Source organism: Malaclemys terrapin, chromosome 17 (assembly GCF_027887155.1).
Source record: "Malaclemys terrapin pileata isolate rMalTer1 chromosome 17, rMalTer1.hap1, whole genome shotgun sequence".
In the NCBI taxonomy this organism is placed as follows: domain Eukaryota; kingdom Metazoa; phylum Chordata; order Testudines; family Emydidae; genus Malaclemys; species Malaclemys terrapin.
The window spans coordinates 12,156,835-12,179,489 of NC_071521.1; the positions used below are offsets into that span (position 1 = coordinate 12,156,835).

The window sequence follows — 22,655 nt, forward strand, 5'->3', positions numbered from 1 at the left end:
CATGAACACAAATCTTGCTCTCCTAGGCGTAAGGGTCGGACTGAGGTTACCCAGACTCCTCAGCTGGGCACGCAGAGTTGTGGGCGAGTCTCCTTGTAACACTTCTGCCCTGTGGAACTCATCCCCCACTTGCAACGCCCCCAGGGAACACTCGGTCGGGACCAGGACCCTGGGAAACACCTAAGGAGTCCACAGCCCAGGTTTAGTGGCACTGCCTGCAGGAAGGATGAATGCTACACAGACTGGGTCCAAAAGCACCAGCATACAGTGCAGTCCCTGCTGCTGCAGCCAGCACCTGGGTTGGCTCCAGCTCGCTGTCTTACATAGAAGCCAAAGGCCCATTTATCCTCCCCGAATACAACAGAGGAGCCAGGGCAAACGTTACAAATTCAGCCAACCAGACAATTTACTAGAAAACCCCCTGCAAGCAATGCAGGAAACGAGCGGCTCAACCCCACCCCCAAGCAAGCCCAGCTGAGCCTGCCAACCCCAACCTTTTCCTCCTGCCCAGGAAAGTCCTTGCATAGCACCAACACTGGGCTACGGCCCCTCACTGCGCACTAACGGGAACGACAGTCGCGTCTGCTCTTTGCTGGTTCCAAACTCTGCCCGAGTAGATGGTGAAGGCCCATTCCTGCCCCTGAGGGGATGCAGTTCCCAGCCAGACTCCCAGAAGCTTCCATTTGTTCCAGAAACGCATCTGGGAAGGTTCTCGACAGCTTCCTTCGGGGGCGGACAGAGAAGACAATATATGCCAGCCCTCCCCAAACTCACCTTTCAACTCATCGGCAGCAAAAAAGGCAGCAAGACAGTCCTCCAGTGTGACCACAGGACCCCAAAACCAACTGGGGATACAGGACACCACAAACCTGCAGAAGGGACGGGTCATGCAAGAAAGAAATGTGAATGTAACTGGCGATCTATGCACTTTGGCTTCTAAAATTCCCCGGTGGCGTGCTGCTTTATGTGAATCAAGCCTGGAAGGTCAGAACAGCATCCCACAGCATTATGGGAAAGTGCTGTGTCTTTCTCAGAACTGGGGCTGCTACTGGTACCTCCCACGTCAGGAAGGGCCAAGGTGGTGGGTGAGTAGAGGACTTAACCCTTCGCTCTTGTAGAGTGGCAAGAAAAGGCAGGCACTGACAGATCCCAGACAGAGGCTTCCACCAGAAGGAAGGCAGCCACAAAGGAACATTATTAAATGGCTGAAGGAACCAACTCACCTGGAAGGAAATATACCAGTGAGGACTTGCAATGTCCTGCACCTTCAGCTCACAGATGTTTTACAGTCAGGCCATTACTACTGCACACCGGTTTATTTTTTAAACACAGTTGAAAATAGGTTTTGTTGGACTAAATGAGGAAGGAGCTTGGCACAGCTATTCCTTCCTATGGATCTTAATTCTTTACAGCGACTTTTTTACGCAATTATGTCCAATATTTGTCTGCCTTGCCTCCATTTCCCTTCTGTAAAGAACCGATCAGCTTGTTACATTTAAGGGTAACTGCCTTCCAGTAACTGACGAGAGCAAAGCCAAGGAGGGAGAGAAACTGCATAAGGGTCGCAAGGGAAACACACCTCCTGATGTACTCCATGATGAAGGCAATCCAGCCTTGCGAGGTGTAATTGTCCCCGCAGGCCCCCGTCTTAGCAGGCACATTTTGGTAAATGGCGGAGTGCAGCTTGGCCAAGTCCTCCTTCCCAGGGATCGGCAGCGACAGATCCTGGAACGTCTCCACTGTTGTGGATACCTGAGGACACGCAAAAAAGTCTGGGCTTCTAGTGTATGCAAAGGAGCAGATACTCAGCCCGGAACTTTTAGCATCACTTGGGCCCATCTACACTAGGAAACTGAAGTGTTGCTGACTGTAGTAGGCCATTTTCAGCACCATCAACAGGAAGACTCTGGCCCAGCCCCAGCCACGCTCTCCGAAGCAGCGCTGAAATGGTTTTGTCCTGTCTACACTAGGATTATTCCTCCCTCGCAAACAGGGTGACAGAAGTGTGGTCACGCCCCCTCCTAACCGCGTAGTGTTCCCTACAGCTATGGCGCCAAGTTCTCCACAGAGAGGACCCCCAAGCCCTGTCCAGCTCCCTCTATTTCATTGGCTCCGCCACCTTATTCCCCCTTTGCTGTGGCCAGCTCCATGGTAGGACACGCATAATGGCTAAGCTATCTGAGCTACACAGGATCAAGGTTCTGTATGGCACAAACAATGGCACAGAATATTCCTAGGCCTGGTGGATTTCACACACATGCGATCAGTGTAGTGGGGCCCTAGCAGCCCAGAACATTTGGGAACAGCTCGGTTTCCCAACGAGAGGGGTTTTTTGAAGCAAACAGGCCCTGCTGTTTTATTACTTGATTAATGGCAGTAAGGAGACGCACTCTGTCGCAGGTGAGGCATTGCACCAGGCTGAGAATGGAGCCATCAAAGATGTCAGAAATAACGCTGCGATAACGGAGCTCTTTCTTCTTCTTCCCGGAAGCCAGCACCTGGGCTGAAAAGACACACATACCCCCATCACCTACAAGCTCTCCTACGTAGCTTCAGCAGCGTCCTGCAGTCAAGCCAGGGGTACGTCTCACTCCGAGTACAGCACAAGACAAGTGTGCATGACTGTCAGTGGTTCCGAACTTAAACTTACATTAAGAACATCCTTGTTTCGGGTGACAGCAGGAACCGGGTGTAACAATCTGCACCAATGCAATGCACCCGAATGCTGCTGGAGGTGCTGTCTTTGTCTCCATCCTCCTCCAACACTGGTTTAGAAGGACACGATGGGGTCATGTAGCGTTCTTGACGGCTTTAATCTCTGTAGCACTCTCCATCACTTACTGACTGTTTTTCCCCCAGGATATTTTGTCTTTTTCCTTCCAGCCATCGCCCAGTTTTCCCCCATGCATTTCACACTGCGGCTTGCATCTCAGAATGTGGTGGCTGGCAGAACATGGTTGTTTTGTTTAACAACAAAACCCCCACTTACACAGAGTGATTTTTATCGGGCTAGAACGTCTGTGTCTGCGTGCCCACCCCTGCCGGCGGAGGTCAGCACAGCTCGGGAAAGAATGCTATTATTGAACGGCAGCAGGGCCAGGGGTGGAGACACAAGCCGTTGTGTTTATGGGCTGTGGAAGGAGAGTGGGTTTGGGTTTGTGATTTCTTTGAGATGAAGCAGCAGGCAACCAGGGCCCAATTGTGTAACCTTGCAACACTCCCACACTAGACTAATGCTTTTAGCTTCAATCCCGCGGGGAGCCTAATTAATATGGCAACATCCCTTTAATAGTCAGGAGACCGTGAACAGTAATGCTGCCCTACAGTCAGCTATGCCCACATATGCTATGAAGCGCAAGACTGAAGGCCAGTTCTGGACTCTCCCCTCAATGCAGGGTAGCCCAGGAGTTCCTGACAGTGATTAGTAAGTTAGCGTTACGATATCGAGAAGAGAAGGCCAACGACGACCCTTTCTAAGTGATTTCAGGCTGTATTTGGACAGCCAGGCATCTCTCTGCCCTAAACACAGCCATGCTGACACTCACTATTATTCGTTTCCTAACACTATTTAAGTAGACATCAACATATTGAAGGACTGTCAGCCATGGGATCATGATGGCTTCTGTACCTCCCTCTTCTCCTGCTCCCCCCCCGCAAACGTGGCCCTTTGCCTCCACACTCCCCTCAGCCTCCTGGCCGCAGTAGCTTCCCATCTACGCTACCTTTTTTCAGCACATAGGAGGGTCCCAGGCGCACCGGACTGGAGCGAGGGGGGCTGCTAGACAGTTTGGAGTGCATCTCCTGGTGAATCGGGCTGCAGGGGCGTGAGGAGCAGCGCACGTAGGCGTCATTGTCCGGCTCTGTGTGGGGAGAGAGACCACCAGTGAAACACTAAACGCGCCAGCCCAGCCTGTCACCAATCAGTCCCGGTAGAATGCTGCTCTCTGAATCTTAGCACGACAAAGCCTTTCATGTTCAGGGAATCTAGTTCCCAGCCCAGCCCCACCACTCTGAGGACTGGATACCTGAGGAATTCAATTGGATACCACAAGAGAGATGGCAAACGCTGTCAGACAGAACGAAAGGAGGCAAGTCACCTCTAGGTCCATTCCTAATCAAGAAGTTTGTTCTCATACACTGGATATTGACAAATGCTCCCAATGCCCAGGCCTAGGTTTAATTCTCTGGGTTTCTTAGAAAACAAACCACCCCACAAACATCTGCCGGCATTCCTGTCTCTGGAGCCCACAGGGCTGTGGGCTGGGTCAAGAAAAGGAGTCATATCTGGGGCACAGCCTTTAAATGCCAGCTCTTCTGCAGAACCACATGGCATCTCTCCACGGCTTAAAAATATTTTTTAAATGTTCATTGCCCAGCACTAACAAATACCTCTATTTCCCTGTGACGGGGTGTGCCTTCCCCTACACCCCCCGCAGGTAATGAAAGGGTTCATCTGTGCCTGGAGGCCAATCAACCCACCCGGTCACACCTGGAGGTTGGGCCATGCCCAATTAAAGATGAGGCCCAGCTGCCAGAGGAACTGGGCGGCTTTTATAGACAGTCTGCTGCAGAAGGGGGCTGCAGGGAGAAGCTCTGGGACTAGAGAACAGAGAGACTGGGAGGGTCAAGGAGGAATCCTAGGGGGAGAGTTGGCCCGGGCGTCCTCTCCTGAGTAGAGAAGTCTAGCCGGAGGCCAGGAATTACACACAACAGCACTGGGGAAGGAGCAGGCTCTGGAGGTACGATAATAGGGCAGGATCTGGATTTCCATGGAGAGAGCCCTGGGAGATGCTCCGATGAGGAGCAGAGCAGGATGAAAGCTCAAGCCTGAGGAGGGCAGAAATGGATTTACGTTTTGTACCTTTAATCTGGGATTTTGTTGGGGAATTCCCAGGGGAGCCCTGCAAATCCCAGCCCTGAGAGACAGGTGACTGCAGGAGAGGCTACAGGAGAAGGAAATCCAGGGAGACAGCAGCAAGGAGTCTGATGGAGCAAACCTTGGCTGTTGGGAATAGAATCCCTGGGTGGGATTTAGTGTCAGGGGCAGGCCTGGGTTCCCCTACCAGCCACTGGGGAAGGGGACATGAGGCCCCTCAGAAGGGGACAAGAATTATTGAGAGCACTGGGAGGAGACCATGGGCCCCACAGCTGGGTCCAAAGGCCTTTTGTAGGGACACTGGACTATTTGTTGGACTCTCTGTTATCCCAGAAAGCGCAGGATTAAATGTAACCTGGCCAGAGGGCTGAGTCACGGGAAGCGACAGACCACCAAGGGACAGGAGCGACGGTTGGCAGGGCGTGCTAGAAACAGAGCTGCTACTCCACACACATAGCCATGAGGTGGGGCACCTGCTGTGAGTCCACTCTTCCACACACCCCTTCTTACCTCCCTTCCTTTACCCCTCTCGGAACCAACTATTCCCAGGGTAAGTTTATAGGCTAATATGAGCTTTACATACTTATTCCACATTTTTCCTAAAGTAATTTTTAAAAGATGTGCAGGTCCAGGAGTTCCTTCAGACTGCTCTGTTCTCTCTGTTAGGGGTAACTGTGTCTTTTGGTTTCTTTTTGTAGGTCTTGTGTTATTAGTAATATTTGGTTTCTCATTAGCACATACAGCAGTTCACGTCTTTACAGGGCTTATAAAAACACACCTTTCCCGCAACAGAAGATTTTTTTTAAATGATCACATTTGGCAGAGGGAGCTCAAACTACTAGCCTATCCAGCGTGTAAACCATGTTCATCCCCACCGTATCTGGGCACACGGACGTCCTTCTCTGCTGATTTCTACCCTAGCAGTGCATGGGTCAATGAGGCAAGCTGGAGGAAGCAGGTCACCTGTCTTAGGAGCAAAGACCTTCTGAAATCAGGAGTGGGAATGTCTACACAGCGTATCTGTCTGACATGCCCCAACACATGAATATGGCACTGGTTCTCTTATAGGGTGTGATAGGGAAGCTATATTAGTACCTGGTGTCCTACATGGGCTGGCAGGGCAGGGGGGAGGTAGGGTTTCAGGAGAAGCTCTGCCGTCAATTGGACTCATGGTGGTATCAACGTCTGCATCCTCATCAACTTGTTCCGAGTTGCTCCGCCGGTGGCTGTAGGAGAATTTCCTGTCTTTCAGCCTCTCTTTCTCAGAGATCCCTCTCCCGGCCTCATCCTGGATCAGCAACTCTGCCTCTGCTAGGGAGCTGCTCATGCCCCCTGTCCTGCCTTGTCCATCCATATCACCCCTGTCACTGCTCGAATCACAAGAGAGGAACTCATCCTCCGAGGGGCTACGGTCACCTTCCCGCTTGTCATCCGTATCACTGGAGTCAGAGTCTCTTGCCTCAGCAACAACTGGTTCCTTTAGCTCTTCATGAAGCTGGTCCATCAGGCATCGCAGAAACTCTTGGGTGTCCTGAAAGCCAGGAGCAATCCCACATTATCTACTGCCCATCTAGGGACAAAACACAACTACTCCAGTTTCCACTTAGTTCATCTGTTGCCCACAAAAGTTAACCCCTAGGGGAATACAGGGAGTCCCACTCAGAGAACTCATGGAGTTGGTGATATGCAGCAGATGGACAGAGGGATCCTGCCCATTTAACTGACTGTTCTAATGCCTGGGGATTAGAGTCCCAATTTGCAGCTAATTGTTTCAGTTTCTGCTTTTTCTCAGTAGTTTAGGAAGGAATCAGGATGGTCAAACTGGGCTGCTGCTACAGAACTTAGACAGTTATCTTGTTTACTGGGATGTCAGCACTGAAAGAACGTGGGGAATCAGGAGAAAGGCAATCAAGACAGTGGGCTGCAAAGAACAGTACAGTCTATGCTACAAAAACCAATCTACAAGCTCCACTGATGTCTTCACAGGATAACCCTATCCCTTATAGCAAGCATGCTATTAAAGTACTTTATTGCCAGGGATTAGAACTAGAAATCCAAGACAAATCAGCCAGCGTGCAGGCCCCTATGTGGCCCATGAGATGGTGGAGATTGCTCATAAGGGACCTCCCAGAGAACCACTTGGTGTCCTGACAGCTCTGGGTAGTGAAATTTTGAAGACTTAGGTGACATTATGGAAGATTTGGTTTAAAATATAATAAAACATCATCAGATCTTCAGTTTTAACTCCTTATAGCTGGAATTCCAATCCAATGCCCTTTTGATCAAGGGCAAATATAGCAGCCCTGGTCTCTCTGTTTCAGCAACTGATTTTTTTATCACCATCATCTCGGTTTTCATTTGCTATCAGTGCCATGGCTTAAAGACGCTATTGTCTGATGTCCCCTCTCTCTGTACACTTTCTAACCAACTACACATTGAGAGTGAAATTTCATTCTAAAGAATAAGTGATTTTTTTTTTGTACAGTGAAATACCCCCCCCCCCAAAAAAAAAAAGAGATATGATCTTTTAAAGGGACTCATTTAAATTGGGTGCCGAGAAGGATGTGCGTGTAATAAAGGTTGGTATTTGTAACCTTTTAGTACAGGCGTAACCAGACTCTCATCTCTAATATAAGTAACAATAATGCCACCTAGTTCTTCAATGGTATTTTTGATTAGATCTCAAAAGTGCTTGGCAAAGGAGGTCAGCATCATTATCCCCATTTTACAGACAGGGAAACTGAGGTACAGCGACAGGCCGAGCCTTGCCCAAAGTCCCACAGCAGGCCCCTGGCAGACCCAGAAACAGAACCTAGATCTCCTGAGTCCCAGTCAAGAGCTCTAGCCATTCTCGAATACAGATGCAAAATAATGGGACAATCCCAGCACCCAATCAGTTAATATGGGCCATTTATTCTTGCATGAGGTACTTTAAGCGAGCTCCACTGTAGTAGTAAGGATCACATGATGTGGAACAACCTAGTCATACGTCTAGAAAGGCTAGTGGTTTTGTTGGATGGCCCACCTGCTGTGCATAGCCCCGGAACATGGGGTTGACCAGTTTAATTCCATGAGACAAGCTGCTTGGAACCACATAGCTTGGGCTGTTTAAGAACAAAAACCATTAGTTCACACATCAAGTCTAGAGCTGAACTGCGTAGTAAGCACAAAATACAGAGTGGTAGGCAGCTTTAAAGGAAAGGGGAAAAAGAACAGTTATGTTGCTGCAAAGTCTGAACTTATCTGTTAACTAGAAATCATAAGATTTGAGATGGTGCAGGTATCTACCAAGTATTTTAATCTCTTCTCCCTACTGGTGACAGACTGATCCCTACTGTACATGCACCAATGCTTTGTCACTTTTTAAAACGTCAAGTGATGGAGCCATGCGTTATTTCCATTGCCAGAATGTTCTGGTTTCCTTATTTATTTTGATTTCAAAGACAAAGAGCAGTGCCCACCTCAAACAATCAGAACCCACAAGAGTTCTATTACAATTACATTACACTGCTAAAAATTACGGCCATGACTCCACAGCTTATTCCAAATAGTTGTAGTCCATTCCAAACCCACAACGTACTCATACTCTGCCTGCAGTGTCGTCGTAGCTGTGTTGATCCCAGGATGAGAGAGACACAAGGTGCGTGAGCGAATCTCTTTTATTGGGCCAATTGCTGTTGGGAGAACAGCTGACGCTCTGGTTACCTTTTCCAGACCCGAAGAAGAGTTCTGTGAAGCTCGAAAGCTTGTCTCTTCCACCAACAAAGTTGAGCCAATAAAAGGTATCACCTCAACCACCTTGTCTGTCTTGTACTATGATAACAATTAACACTAAACACGGGACACCATTTAGATATCCGATTTGATTCTTGCAGCTACTTACATTTGCAGTTAGGGAACCACATCCTCAGCTGCTATAAACTAAATTATTTCAGTGGTGCTACACCAATTTACACCGGCTAAGGATCAGGCCCAGGGTTACTAGTTCTCATACTGAGTCAACAGCAAAGAACTGACAATCAAAACCATCTTCCAGGCTGCTTGGTAAATATCACTATCAGATGTGAGTTGCTTTTTCTCTGCAAATCAAGAGCAGCACCACTTGCACTGGAGCAGCCAAATATATCCCCGCCCTCTTTTCAGCAAATCAAGGAGAATAAGAGGAGCCCCTTTTTAAGCTCTTTGTTTAGAGCATTTCACATTACCATGCATGCTTTGATATCAATGTAATGAATTTTCAGAGGTTTCTAGACCCTGTTCCTCAAAAGATGGCTGTCTGATCACTAATTGCAGGGTGGAAGAAGGGGAGTATTACACCAGGCGCTCACAGCAACACACCCCACATCTTCTAGGGCTAGCCCTAAAGCTTGAATTCAGGGACTGGGTCACACCTCGTTATTTTTACTGTGTTCATAACTGACGTATGAACCGCTGTACACTTTCCCGTTTGGCCTGGGGAGGGATTACTCACCGCTTCTTGTGCCAAACCTCAGAGACCAGTTTCTGGTAACTTTTGCACAATGCTGGCTTCTTGTCAGTACGTACCAGCCCGCCACACTCCAGAAAAAACTGTGTGAGAGGCGGGCTAAGGAAGGAAAGATAAGAGAGTTAAGTGGAGGGGAATTTCTTCTACGCATACATTTGAAGTCACACAGAAAGAGAGGACATGTCCTAAGGTTGCTTTTTAAATGTAACATTGAGAAAAGGGGGAAAGAGGTGGTGCTACAAATGCCGCCCTCTGATTCTTCACAAATCATTCCCTTTGGACAGAAGGATTGGGATCCCTCCCCAGCATGCCTGAGAGGTGCTGGAGTTTATTGTCAAGACAGGATGGTGAGAATTATTTTGGGTTGAGGTTTTCAAGGCCACCTCATTAGGGAGAACATTAAAAAAAAGTCGGGAGGGAAAACGCATGCACATGCACCTATAAAATATTTTATAGATCACAATGGAAACTAAAGGCTTGTACTTCCACCACCAATCCAATGGTATGTGTCCCATTGATCTGCTCAGTTTCCTGTTCTACAGCTTTTTATGCCTTAAGCAAACCATGATCCTGCTTTTACCCTTCTCCCTCCCTATTCTGCACCTGGGCTGATTTCCACACACGGCATTCATGAAGGAGGTCTCGGATGGGAACAGCCACTTTTTTATTTTTAGTGAGTATTCAAGAGAGCATCACCACAGAATGGTCCTGTCACCTACCAGTTAGAGAGGGCCTGAAGCGCTGCATTCATGTAGCAGGAGTTCCCAAGGTTTTTCATTCCAGTAAGGCCTGGAGAAAGTGCAAGAGACAGGAGACAAAAAAGGAATGTCACTTTTCAGCACCTCTTTCTTTTCAGAAGCAGCACATTTTACATTCCACACACGATGAAAGGGAATCCAGCGTGTCCCTCCCAGATGAGCTCAGCATCCCAGTCCTACTGAAATCACAAAGGCTCTCCAGGAACCTCACAACTTAAGTCTTAGAGTCCAGAGCTGCAGTTATAACGGATCCCATAATTCAATGTGCCATTACCTCTTGGTTTCAGATCATCCTCTTCTGATTCCGATTCCCCTTCATCAGCCACAGCAATTGGAACTGCCTTCAACGGGTGAGCAGGCAATGGAGACTCCTAGATTAAAGGCAGAGAAATAAGCATCATTGGCAGGTCTGATCTGCAGAGAGACACACATGATCTGTACCATTTATTCAGCCAGCCCCTAAGAAGGTCCACCAGCAACAAAGGCACTGGCAATACGCCGCTGTAATAACCCCTTTACCTTCCCTGATGGCATTGCCACAGTAACATGATGAGGCTGTCCAAGGAGCACCCTTAGTGATTTCAAGATGTGCCCCAAGGACAGTCAATACTGTCTGCAGTGGGGACATTTCTAGTTTGGCAGTTAATGCTGCTGCAGTTCACCCCAGACGTGGTCACCCTTCAGAAGTGGCCAAAGACAGACCGATTATATAGACATGTACAGTTTTTAAAGCACATTAGGAATCCCGCTGGATGAAAGTTGCTAAATAAATGCAAATTTATCTTGATGGGAGACATCGTCCTTCAGATTTGAGAGCTCTCATTGTAACAGTGGCATGTCCAATAGTGGGGAGTCCTAAACTAGTCATCTAACAAAAGAAAACAAAAACCCCACTAAGCGTTCCGTCCCATTCAACAGTATCCTCCTGACATATGGGGTGAAAGACCCACCTGTTCACTGAACTTTGATGACGGGGATGGAGAATGTGCTGCCAGTCTCTGGTCCAAGAATACCTCCTTTTCACAGGCATAACACCACACCCGGAATGTCGTCAGGTTCACTGTCAGGTTGTGTTTTTTGGCCTAAAAACCAAAATAGTGAGAATACTGAGAACCACAAACTGTAACTCAATCGCCAGAGCTTTTGGAGCCTACAAACCACAGTCATTATGTAAATGTTGTCTGGGCACGAAAGGTGGCCGGGAATGGCTATAATCAATAAGCGCCCATGCTTTGTGGATCAGAGTTGAATTATTTGGAAATCCAACCCTGTCTGTCCTGCCGAGAGAGGGTTATAGAGAACAGCTCACCTGTGCGTGAAGGGTGCTATGATCCGCAAAGGATTCCCCACACCCAACATAAGGACAAGCAACCTAGAGAGAGAGGAGATAGTGGGAGAACAGTTTGGATGTGGCAAGATAAACCCACAACAAAATGAAAAAAAAGGGGTTTGTGACCCCCATCCCAGCCAGCAGCTGCACTTCATAAGCATGCTTTGTAACCTGAGTCGCAGCATTACAAAAGACTTGGCACTTCTTGAAAAAACTATGCCCACCCTTGCTCACATGACTCTATGAAACCTCCAATCCAAATCACTGAAGTTAGTTTTTCTGATCACACTGTGTCCGTAGATCTACAGATGGATCATTCGAAAATCTGTTGTAAAACTAAGTTGCTTGTCTGATGAAATCCAGATACTAAGATGAGAGGCGATCGGTTGGTCCATGTCCATCCTGTCACCTCTTCTCTTTCCACTGCTTTGTCTTTCCCCATCAGTCCCCTCATTCAAACTCCTTGTTTTCTTTCTTCTATTACAAGTATGTGTTGGAAAGGACTATAAATGTACCTAAAAAGAATAACTTGCCCCTGCAGTTACAGGTATAAGATCTATCAGTCTCATACTTCCGGGCATGTTGCAGCTTCCTGAACAACAGTGTAAAATCTGGCAAAATCTTTTTCAGCTTTGTTCCGCTGCTCCTACTAAGAGCTCTTCGGGGCAGGGACTGTCTTTTACTCTGATTATACAGCGCTTGGCACAACAGGGCCTAGGAACTACCATGATGCAAAGTAACCCTAAGTATCATAACAGAAGTTGATATTCAGAGGCAATACAGGGCAATCCTTGCCTGCTGCTCAGGGTGTTCATGGATGGGAAAGAAGATTATTTTGGCTCCTTGTAGAGCAGCCCCAGAGCACCAGTACTGGTGCCTCTACAGCTCCTACACATAGAACTTCCCAAGAAAAAGCAACAGAATGAAACTGACAAGGATCGTAAGCTCTTCAAGATGTGACTTCCCCTGTGTTTGAAAAAATGCCACGTGCATTTGTTACCCTGGAATAATTTTTGATAGTACAACTGATCGACAGTTGGTATGACAGATACACACAGGTGTGATGTACCACTACACAGTCAGGTGAACTGTGGGAATTTTACAACTTTCTCTGGAGCAGTGCTTCTCAACCTTTTCAGGCAAGTAAGCCCTTATTTCAACTCAAACTTTTTCATGATTGCCTTACTTATTTTACTCTTGCTTTTATAGTAAATGTAGCCATGATAACAATGAAAAGCCTATATAATTTGTGTGCGTCTGTTTTGAGAGGTTTGGCAGAGAATACTTGACCTTGAACAGTAAGAGTGTGGGGAGAGTGGGGAAAGCAAGACTTTCCTTGCTTTAGATGGTAAGAACATATTCAATGCCTTGCACCCACCCCCACGCCCTGGTTGCCTTTTGCTATCTGCCCCCAGGGGAAGCAACCCACTGAGAAACACTACTCTACAGCTTCTAGCATTGATCATTGGTAAGTGACAGAGACCAAGCTCAGAGCTGGTGTAGGTGGGTGAAGCTCCAGCAGTCAATGATGATGTCACTGCATAGAATGTTTTAGTTTGGTTTGTTTTAATGTCAATGGCGGTGCATCTGCTTACATCAGGGCTGAATATGGCCTACATTCCAGATTAGATGACATCAGGAGTCCATTCCAGCTTTGATCTTATTTAAGCCAGCTCTTTTTCATTCCCTTCTGCCTTGTTCCCCTCCTTTCAACAACATCACTAAAGTTCTCTGGCTCCATACACTTTACATCTCCCTAAAAGCTGCAAGCAGAAGGATCCATTCAATCATCAGGTGCTTAAAAACAGATGATACTTAGTAGCATTCTTCAGTGTTCATTCCCAGTGGGGCTCCAGGAGGAAGTCATTTGTGAACAAAATAGGCCTAGATGTGAGGCAAACAGTATTAGGGTTTGATCATTGGCTTCTATTTTTCTGGGATATAATTGAAAGCTGATGGACACGTTTACTGGGCTTCCTTTCTTCTAATGCTTCTTTCTTTGTTTACCAGATACTGTACCAGATACTCAGACCTAATTTCATATCCGAAGGCGATAACTCAGCCTGAAAGTAAGTACAGCATTATACTAAGAAACACTATCAGTAACAAATGAGAAGACCCTCTATACAGCACACACAAATAGCAAGCTCTTTTTACCTGCAGGCAAGCCCAGAGGTTTGGTCCCCCGGCTCTGCACGACTGGCAAGTTCCCTGCAGTCACACACAAAGAAAAAGTCATTATCGTTTAGTAGCCTAGCCCTGGACTCCGAGGGAAGCACCCCAGGCTTACTGCATGAGTTGACTTTTTGGGGCAGAGATTAAAAACTTGTTTGGCTGCACGATTTATTTTTTCCCAGTACTATGAATTCCACCTAAACTAAATTTACACTTTAAAATATCTGGGATAAGAGACATCTTTGAGCAGGATAAACAGTCATCCAGAAATGCACCAGTGAAGAGGGCTTTGAGCACTGCCGAGATGGCAGAAATGTTAGTTTTTTAATCTAATTCCATCAGCCACTTCTACTCACTCCAAAATTCCAGCCACTAAGATGTTTCTTTTCATATCAACCCCTTTCTGAAGTAAGCCCATGAGCCTTGAAAATGTATTAACTGCCAAATGAAACCATTTAAAGGGAAAGAGATTCTGAAGACTTCATTTGTTAATGAGGAGGTAGACAGACCAACAGTACTCAAGAGTAAATGCTAGAGCATGGGTAGGCAACCTATGGCACTTGTGACAAAGGCAGCAAGCGAGCTGATTTTCAGTGGCACACTGCCCAGGTCCTGGCCACCAGTCGGGGGGGGGGGGGGAGCTCTCCATTTTAATTTTAAATGAAGCTTCTTAAACATTTAAAAAACTTTATTTACTTTACATACAATAGTTTAGTTATATATTATAGACTTATAGAAAGAGACCTTCTAAAAACGTTAAAAAGTATTACTGGCACCTGAAACCTTCATTTATTCACTCTGATTTAAGACTCAGCACACCGCTTCTGAAAGGTTTCCGACCCCTGTGCTAGAGTTATGGGCTTTCCCTTAGGCTATCTCATAAACACAGCCTCTTCACATGATCTAATTGTATTTCTGAAGTACAAATGGCTGACAAAGCCTCATTTTTTGTGGCATACTCAAAAAGATATCAGTATTTGAAGTTCAGCTTCTACATCCCACTTGTACAATCTTTGTATCTTAGGGCAGAACCCACCCCAAACACACACACAAGAGGTAACCACACGGCAAGCAGCGCTTCCTTTACCTTGGATTTGAGCAGCAGGTCATCCTTGGTGACCTCACCTATGGAATCCAGGTGAGGACAAACGTCTCTTGTATCTCCCATTCTCACTAAAGCTTACCTACAGAGGTACAGAAATTGCAGGATGACTCCTCAATTTGGTCAAATGTCAGACTTGATGGTAAAGACAGTAGGAAAGTAAACTGATATGGCTTCAATTTTAAGATGTTAGGGAGTATGAAAATCCATCTTTACGACTCAAAAGCATAAGGTAGTAATCTAAAAAATACATCTCCCCTGTAATTAAGTAAAACAGTTCCCAGACTGTACATTTGTCCCAATGCAGGGATGAAGGGACTACATGAGTAAATCTCAAAGATTAAATTAAACCTCCAAGCACCAGATACAACACACAAAGGCACCAATCTTGATGTCAGGTAACACTACAATTCAATCCTGCAGTTGTGCTAATACAGAAGAGCTCATTGTTGAGTAATGGCATTATGATATCAGAGGTATGTGGATGATGCAACGGAAAAAAGCAGGGAGCACACAAAGTTAATAATTATTATTATTTGTACAATGTGCTAGCTGTGTTCCAAAAATGTAGTAAAATACTAAATATACATGCACACTTTAAGGGCCACAATTGCCAATTCAGTTATATCTATACTGTCTAACCCAGAAATTCTCTTTTTCTTTCTGAGCCCCCCACCCCTCCACAACATGCTATAAAAACTCCAGTTACTGTGGCACAGGTGGGCCATGGTTTTCTGCATATAAAAGCCAGTGCCGGCGTTAGGGGATAGCAAGCAGGGCAATTGCCTTGGCCCTCTGCAGCGTGGGGCACAGGTCACTTGCTGGAAGATTCTCTGCACCTTGAAGTCTTTAAATCATGATTTGAGGACTTCAATGGCTCAGACACAGGTTTGATACAGGAGTGGGTGGCCTGCGTTGTGCAGGAGGTCAGACTAGATGATCATAATGGTCCCTTCTGACCTTAAAGTCTATAATTCATTCCACAGGGGACCCCACAAAGCTACACTGCTCAGGCTTCAGCTTCAGGTGGCAGGGCTCAGGGACCTGGGCTTCAGCTCCATGAGGTGGGGCTTCAGCTTTCTGCCCTGGGCCCCAGCAAGTCTAATGCTGGCCCTGCTTGGAGGCCCCCCTAGAACCCGCTCGAGGCCCCCTAGGGACCCCGGACCCCTGGTTAAGAACCACGGGTCTAACTAAAGATTTGGATTTGCTCAAATTGATTCGGTTCATACCTCAAAGGAAGATGATAATGCGATGAACCACTGAGTACTCTCTTCTGAAGGCTCAAAGTCCCAGCTTGTCTGGATCACACAGCATCGTCGGATGCTACAGAATACTAATCCCGTTTAAAAAAAAACAACCACCACATTATTTTATACATGTATTTACATAGATCATTTCACTAAACCTCTTCCTAGTCTGCACAAGGTAACTAGAAAAACATGTAAGCTACATGTCATGAATACATTCTAATTAATTAAGCCAAGGATGGCTTGATGGACTAGTCTTTTACTGCAGGAGACCAAGTTTCCCATCCTGGCTCAGCAGGCCACAAGTAAAAACGAGCTTCAGTTATCTTATCTTACTTCCTGTTGTCAAACATAACCAAAGCTCCACAGGAGAGGATAAAATTCTAGTCAGTCTGTTCACAGGAGGCTTAGACTAAAATCAAAAGGATGCTGCAACTCAGTTTTGAGGTGCTTCAACATAGTTGTGTCTAGAAGCTGGCACAGGACCTACGCTATATGCTTAGCTGAAGCTAGTGCCCATTAGTCCCTAATCACTAAAAATGTACTTACTGTTTTAAATGAAGGAGGAGTGGGGGGGACTAGAGCAGGAAGAGTTGTAATGTCAGTAACCCTCCTTCAAAAGAAAGGAAGCCACCAGCATTCTGTTAAATCTCTGCTCGACAACATTAACATATGTAAATCACTGTGCAGAGTATGACGAGTGGGGTTCCACCCAGGATAATATATCCAAGCACACACAGTATAAAGGAACATTTCCAGGATTTCACATCAATATAATTTATAAGCAAAATAAACCCCTCTGGAGGAGTCTATATTTGAGATCGTGGAGTCTACCTATGGAACACTCCAGACATGCCCTCAGGCATACAACACAACATAGGGTATCAAAGTGAGGCATCTTCTGAGCAATATATTTTAAGGAAATTGCATCTATGGCCTTAAATAAAAACTCTGCAAGCAATACAGACAGTTCAGAACCTGCTCCATAAGATTACTACTGGCTAGAGTCCCATCTACCTAGTGCGAGTTGAACGTGTTAGACCACAGTTAGGCTGTAAAGGAATTTAGCAATCACTGGTAAACTTGATTTTCTTGTAGTATAGGGGACATCTACTCTAGGCTTGGGCTGCAATAGAAAGTTTAGTCGGCTTAACTACAAAATCCACACCCCTGAGTGATGCAGTTACGCCAAACTAACCCCCAGTGTAGACAGCGTTAGATCAACAGAAGAATTCTGTCGACCTCGCCACCACCTCTTAAGGAGGTGGATTACCTGCGTTGACGGGAAAACCCCTCCTGTCAGTTTAAGTAGTGAAGCGCTACAGTGGTGCAGCTGTAACATTTCACGTGTAGACAGGCCCTTAGAAATGCTGCAGTGCGCCTCTGTAGCATAGACACTACAGTGATGGAAGGGGTTCTTCCATCGCTGTAGTAAATCCACCTCTCCAAGAGGCGGTAGCTCAGTCGACAGAAGAATTCTTCCATTGATCTAGCAGTGTCTACACTAGGGCTTAGGTCGACTTAATTATATCATACATATAGGTTCGGTCTCTGCTGTTGCTTGAGAAAAAAGGAATTTAATAATAAAAACATTTCTTAAAGCCGCTCTTTTATTTATCAAAGTTCAGACATTTTGTTTTAAAGTGAAAGGAAATAACCTTAAAGCAAGTCCTCCCCAGTCTGTCTCCTTCCCAACAAGCACTGCAGAACAATAGCAGAACATGTCAGAACAATTCCACAGTAACTCTGAACTACAAAAAGATGACAATTGCTGCCCAAAACGGTGGCTTATCCTACTCAACAACATATTTCTCTCCTTTTGCTAAAAGAAACTACGTGCACCTACACCAAAGCTAGTCAGTTGCAAATATTTTTGCAGAAGTTAAACATTTAGTACACAACATACTATGTAAACATGAGTATTAATAGTAAGAAATACTTGGTGCTTTCCATCTGCAAAGTAATTTACAAACATTTGCTAGTTATTCCTCTCCCTTCCCCTCCATAAGATAAATACATACAATATTATCTGCATTTTATACAGGGGGAAATTGGATCAGACAATTAAGTGACTTGCCCAACGTAACACAGAGAGTCCATGTCAGAGATGGAATCAGAACTCCTGGTCCCAGTCCAGAACACATCTCACATTAGAAACCCTGACAGTACTACTTGCCTTATTGAAGGACAATCAAAGGAAGCAAATTTTTTCATATTCATTTATTATTTGAGGTCATTAAAAATGATGTGCCCGCACATTTAGCTTTAGGATTGCAAAATTATCATCTTTGAGCATTTGCCATTTAGACCCTTCAAAAATCCAACTCTTCAAATACAATAGGCCCAGAAAATCATTTCCCTGCTCCAGTAGTATTGTAGTTGTTAATAATAAGCTACAACTTCCAATCAGAATAGAAGTTCAGTGTGACCCGGTCCACTACTAGAGGAAAGACTGAATCAACAGATGATAAGATTCTGTACAAGAAAACAGACCAATTAATTCTAATATACTAGCCCAATACCAACACAGTCCCTTCTTCAACAATTATTCTGCAATAATTAACAAAGGACAAATACTTAGAATCGGGTGTTCACTGTTGCTTAGGGGAAGACCCAAGTTCCTTAAATTCTGCTAAATAAGCCAAACTGCTGCCTTAGCAACACTTACCAAAATTTTAAGGACCAGGGGATAGTAGTGCCAATACTCTATCAGGCAGTGCAGCTGAAACGAAGCAGTGGGTTGCCCTTCCTAGTAGGAACAGCAGGCATTACTCATCATTTTCCCAACAGCTGATGCTGCATCATCCCCTTTCTGTGTCCCCCCCCCCCCCTTCCACCTACTGATCAGGAAGATATAATAAACAAGGTTCTTAAAATATTCTTTTAAGATAAATGCCTATTACCTTGCCAAGGGACTCAGCTCACAGCAAAGGTCACAGTGACGAGTGTCAAGACCTTAAAGACAAGCAATGCGATCAATGTTTGGGGGTACCTGCATTTTGGGGGAACCCTAAATACACTGGAAATTCTCAAGCCATCTCAGTTCCCTCATCTGCAAACTTGAGAACTTTCAGTAACTGAGGAAACCCTGGGGCCTGCACTATGCACATGCCAAGTTAGTAACCACACAGGTATCCACACTTTTATTTTGGGAAGGGATAGCTGTTTTGTCAGCATCCCCCGGACTCTTCCCTATTTGCTAACACTGTGCAGCACCCCATCCAATGTGAAGATCAAATGTGCAGGAACCACCACATATCCTCATTAAAATCCTGCCTTAACCTCCACATCTAGGTGATAAAACCCTTCTGATCCCACTCCCTCCCTGGCCCCAAGTGATGACAAGCACCAAAATCCCCACACCCCAAATACTAAAACTCTCCTGCATCCCCATCCCCATGGGAAGCATCCTTGATACACCAGGAACCCACCACTGCGCTATGCACCCCAAGGGTCCACACACTCTTCACGCAGGGCCCCCACAAATCTAGAGCGAGCCCGTTGGGGTCCCATAGGCAATGGAAGGCCAATCCTGGCCCCACTGATACATGGGAGCGCATCCCCCACTGCCTAAGGAATCTCCCCTCTTCCCAGTCAAGTCTTTGGCACCCCAGGTTAATGGTAGGGTGCATGGGGGAGCATTACACAGCTGCCTTCCCCAGTAGGGTGACCAGACAGCAAATGTGAAAAATCTGGACAGGGGGTGGGGGGTAATCGGAGACTATATAAGAAAAAGACCTCAAAATCGGGACATCTGGTCACCCTATTCCCCAGTCACCCCGCGGCCCGTCTGGAGCCCCCGCCCTGGGCTGCTCTGGGGAGCCGGACAGGGACCCCTTCCTGCCCCGCCCCCGTGGCCTTTGGAACGCGGGGCGAGGCGCCCCGCTCCCGGCGTGCCTGACTAGGCAAGGCCGGCGCTTCGGCCCCCGAGCTAGGCCCAACCCGCCCTCTCCTCCCGGGAAGGGGGCCCGGGACCCCAGCGCCGGGCGGGGCGGCGAGGCCGGTTACCTGCTGCCGGAGGAAGAGAAGCCAGCGGCCGGGCGCTGCAGCAGGCAACCCCGGCAGGATGGGAGGGGCCGGTGGGCCGGGCCGGGCGAGGACGGATGGGGGCCGGGCTGAGCCTGCAGGGAGAAGGGGGGCAGCAGGCCCGGCCAGACGGGCTGGACTAGAGGGGACCCCTCGGTCCTCCGTCACCCCTCCCCCGTTCGCTAGCTGTGGGAGGGGGCTCCCAAAATGCAGGCGCCCCCCCGGCTTACAGCTGCCACCTCTGGGGCCCAAAACCCCAGGATGAGCCTTAGCCCCAGGCCCTGGGCAGCTGGCAGTGGGTACCTCAAAAGAGGGGCGATCCTAGGAAAGCCTGGACAGGTGCCAACCCTGCTCCGGATGCGGGGCTGATGAACCTCCGGGAAGCTCCTGACTCACCAGGATCCCCTGCTCCCGAGCCGCGTTGAGCCACACAGGGCAGGGGACTGTCCATTGGATGGGAAAGGGGGAGAAGGATTATTAGGGGAGGATACTGGGTTGGAACGGTTCAGAAAGGTGGCAGAGACAATGCCAGGCTAGTCCCGGTTAGGGAGGGGTTCCCATAAAGACGGGTCATATGGATACACTGACACGTGCTCACCATGGGGAATTAGAACCCAGGACACTGTCACCAAAACACCACAGCTCACCTCTCTCCCTCGTAGGGTTAAGGAGCCAGCCAGGAGAGGGGACAGAAACACTGAACAGGTCCAGGTGAGGACAGTGCTACACACATAGCAAAGAGCTAGTAATACAGATGCTACATACTGCATGCTTACATACCATGTACAGTATGCAGTTGTAAAGAACATACACAGAACAAGAACCCTGAATGTCTGTGTTTTGCATGAAATCACACCCCCTGCCTCCCCCCCAAAAAATATTTCTTGAGCTATTCAAGCCAATTCATTATACCAGGCTGATCAGACAAAAGGTAGAGCTATTGAAGCAGTGAAGGGGTTACTAGCAGCTAGTATAAGAAAACAATAAGGAATGGACTGGTCAGTATCCATAGGGACTGGTGAAAGTACATTGTCTAACAAGAATAGTTTATCATCAAACCATCTAACTCTACCCTAGGAGATAAAGGGCAGAACACTTGGGAACCCATGAAGTTATATGGCACATTCAGCAACCAGGTGACAGCTCATAGTATAGATTTTTTTCCCCCTGGTATTGCAAAAGTAAAGATATACAGGTTTCTTCCCTTGTCTGGGTGTGTCTACACAGATCGCAGAAGCAACACTCCTAGGCCAGGTTGACAGACATGGGCTCACGTTACTGCGCTAACAATAGCTGTGTAGCCATTGTGGCTCAGGCTGGAGCTGTGGGTCTAAATATCACCCTCATCCTTAGGATTCGGAGCCCAAGCTCCAGCCTGAGCCCCAACTTCAAAGCACTGTCTACACAGCTATTTTTAGAATGCTAGCTCCGCACCCCAAGTCTGTTGACCTGGGCTAGGAAGCTCACTGCCATGGGCTGTGTCGACGTAGCCCTGCGTCCTTTACACCTGTGATACAGCATCTACAACAAAGTGGCCCAAATGAGGGCTCTAAATGCCACTGTAATCCAAAGAACAATAAGAATCGATACTTGCTCTTTGCTTCTTGCAAAGGAAGAAGAATGCATACTGCATGTTAATGCCCTGGTACAGAATGCAAGTACAGCATTTCTGCAGATTCGCTACAGCTTCTGACAGGGCTGCAGAGTTTTTCCATGACTTGGCAGCCCTTAAGGCAATGACTCTTTGTCCTTGCATAGTCCTTAGTTTACTCTTCCTCCTTCAGGGCTGTTGTTCTCCTGTGGTAAAAACTGCATTCTATCACAGTTATAAAAGGACACAGACAGAGAAAGAACCCTGTATATGCATCCGATGAAGTGGGCTGTAGTCCATGAAAGCTTATGCTCTAATAAATTTGTTAGTCTCTAAGGTGCCACAAGTACTCCTGTTCTTTTTCCTGTATATTTGTTATGCATTAAATCATCCAGGAGAAGGAAATCAGTTTCTTGAGCTGTCACTTCACAATCACTACTAATGTTATCAAAATTAATCAGACCTGGCTCTTACACAACATTGTCATTCATAGAATGAGCCATACACACTCATGGGTTCCTTGTTACCAACTGGATACATCTAAGATTGCAAGTTTATTGCGTAGGTAGGTCCAGAGGAAGTTACCTCAAGACCAGATCTTGTAACAAAAAGTTTGCAAGGGTCCACTCATATATATCTCATTACAGGACCAGGGTGCAATTGCACCAAAGTAGTTTCTATACATCTACACTGGAAACAAAAATGTTTCAGCCAACCAGCAGCCAGACAAGACAACTAGTTAGCTGAGTCTCCCATCCAGTGGCTGAATGTGCAGCCTGCAACATTACTGCCCCCGAAAAAATCAAATCCCAAGGCAGTAGTTCTACTACACAAGCCAAAAGGGCAGACGGAGCTGTCCTAAATTAGATAGTTACCATCTTTCAAGGGCTATTAAATGAGGAATATTTTTAAAATACATGATCCTGGTTTCTCACGACCAATTCACCAAGAAGCAAGCAACTTGATGTACACATTTTTTCTTTATTTAGCTGAAGTTTGAGACTGTAGCCCAAAGTACCTTCTAGGATGGGCACCAAGGACATCCAACTTCATAGCCTCAGAGC

The 22,655-nt window shown here is 46.8% G+C and overlaps 1 protein-coding gene across 6 annotated transcripts in view; it reads right to left on the reverse strand.

The window, feature by feature from the left end:
• Positions 1–22,655, reverse strand: part of USP20 (ubiquitin specific peptidase 20) — a 38,307-nt gene that overhangs the window by 13,587 nt on the left and 2,065 nt on the right. For 2 of the 6 annotated variants that reach the window (XR_008442640.1, XM_054007517.1), the window contains exons 1-17: positions 19,983–20,054; positions 18,878–18,929; positions 18,643–18,723; positions 15,957–16,060; positions 14,713–14,809; positions 13,608–13,661; positions 11,430–11,492; positions 11,071–11,202; positions 10,395–10,491; positions 10,082–10,151; positions 9,348–9,461; positions 7,902–7,980; positions 5,972–6,407; positions 3,723–3,860; positions 2,364–2,503; positions 1,580–1,752; positions 775–869 (exon numbers count right to left, since the gene is read on the reverse strand). Coding sequence is in view for 5 of the 6 variants with exons in the window: in XM_054007517.1 (XP_053863492.1) it covers positions 775–869; positions 1,580–1,752; positions 2,364–2,503; positions 3,723–3,860; positions 5,972–6,407; positions 7,902–7,980; positions 9,348–9,461; positions 10,082–10,151; positions 10,395–10,491; positions 11,071–11,202; positions 11,430–11,492; positions 13,608–13,661; positions 14,713–14,793 (1,672 nt within the window). In the remaining variant the exon portion in view is untranslated. Of the gene's footprint in view, positions 1–774; positions 870–1,579; positions 1,753–2,363; positions 2,504–3,722; positions 3,861–5,971; positions 6,408–7,901; positions 7,981–9,347; positions 9,462–10,081; positions 10,152–10,394; positions 10,492–11,070; positions 11,203–11,429; positions 11,493–13,607; positions 13,662–14,712; positions 14,810–15,956; positions 16,061–18,642; positions 18,724–18,877; positions 18,930–19,712; positions 19,731–19,982; positions 20,055–22,655 lie in introns of those variants that run through there. The other 4 variants (XM_054007521.1, XM_054007518.1, XM_054007519.1 and 1 more) reach the window with 4 other exon arrangements.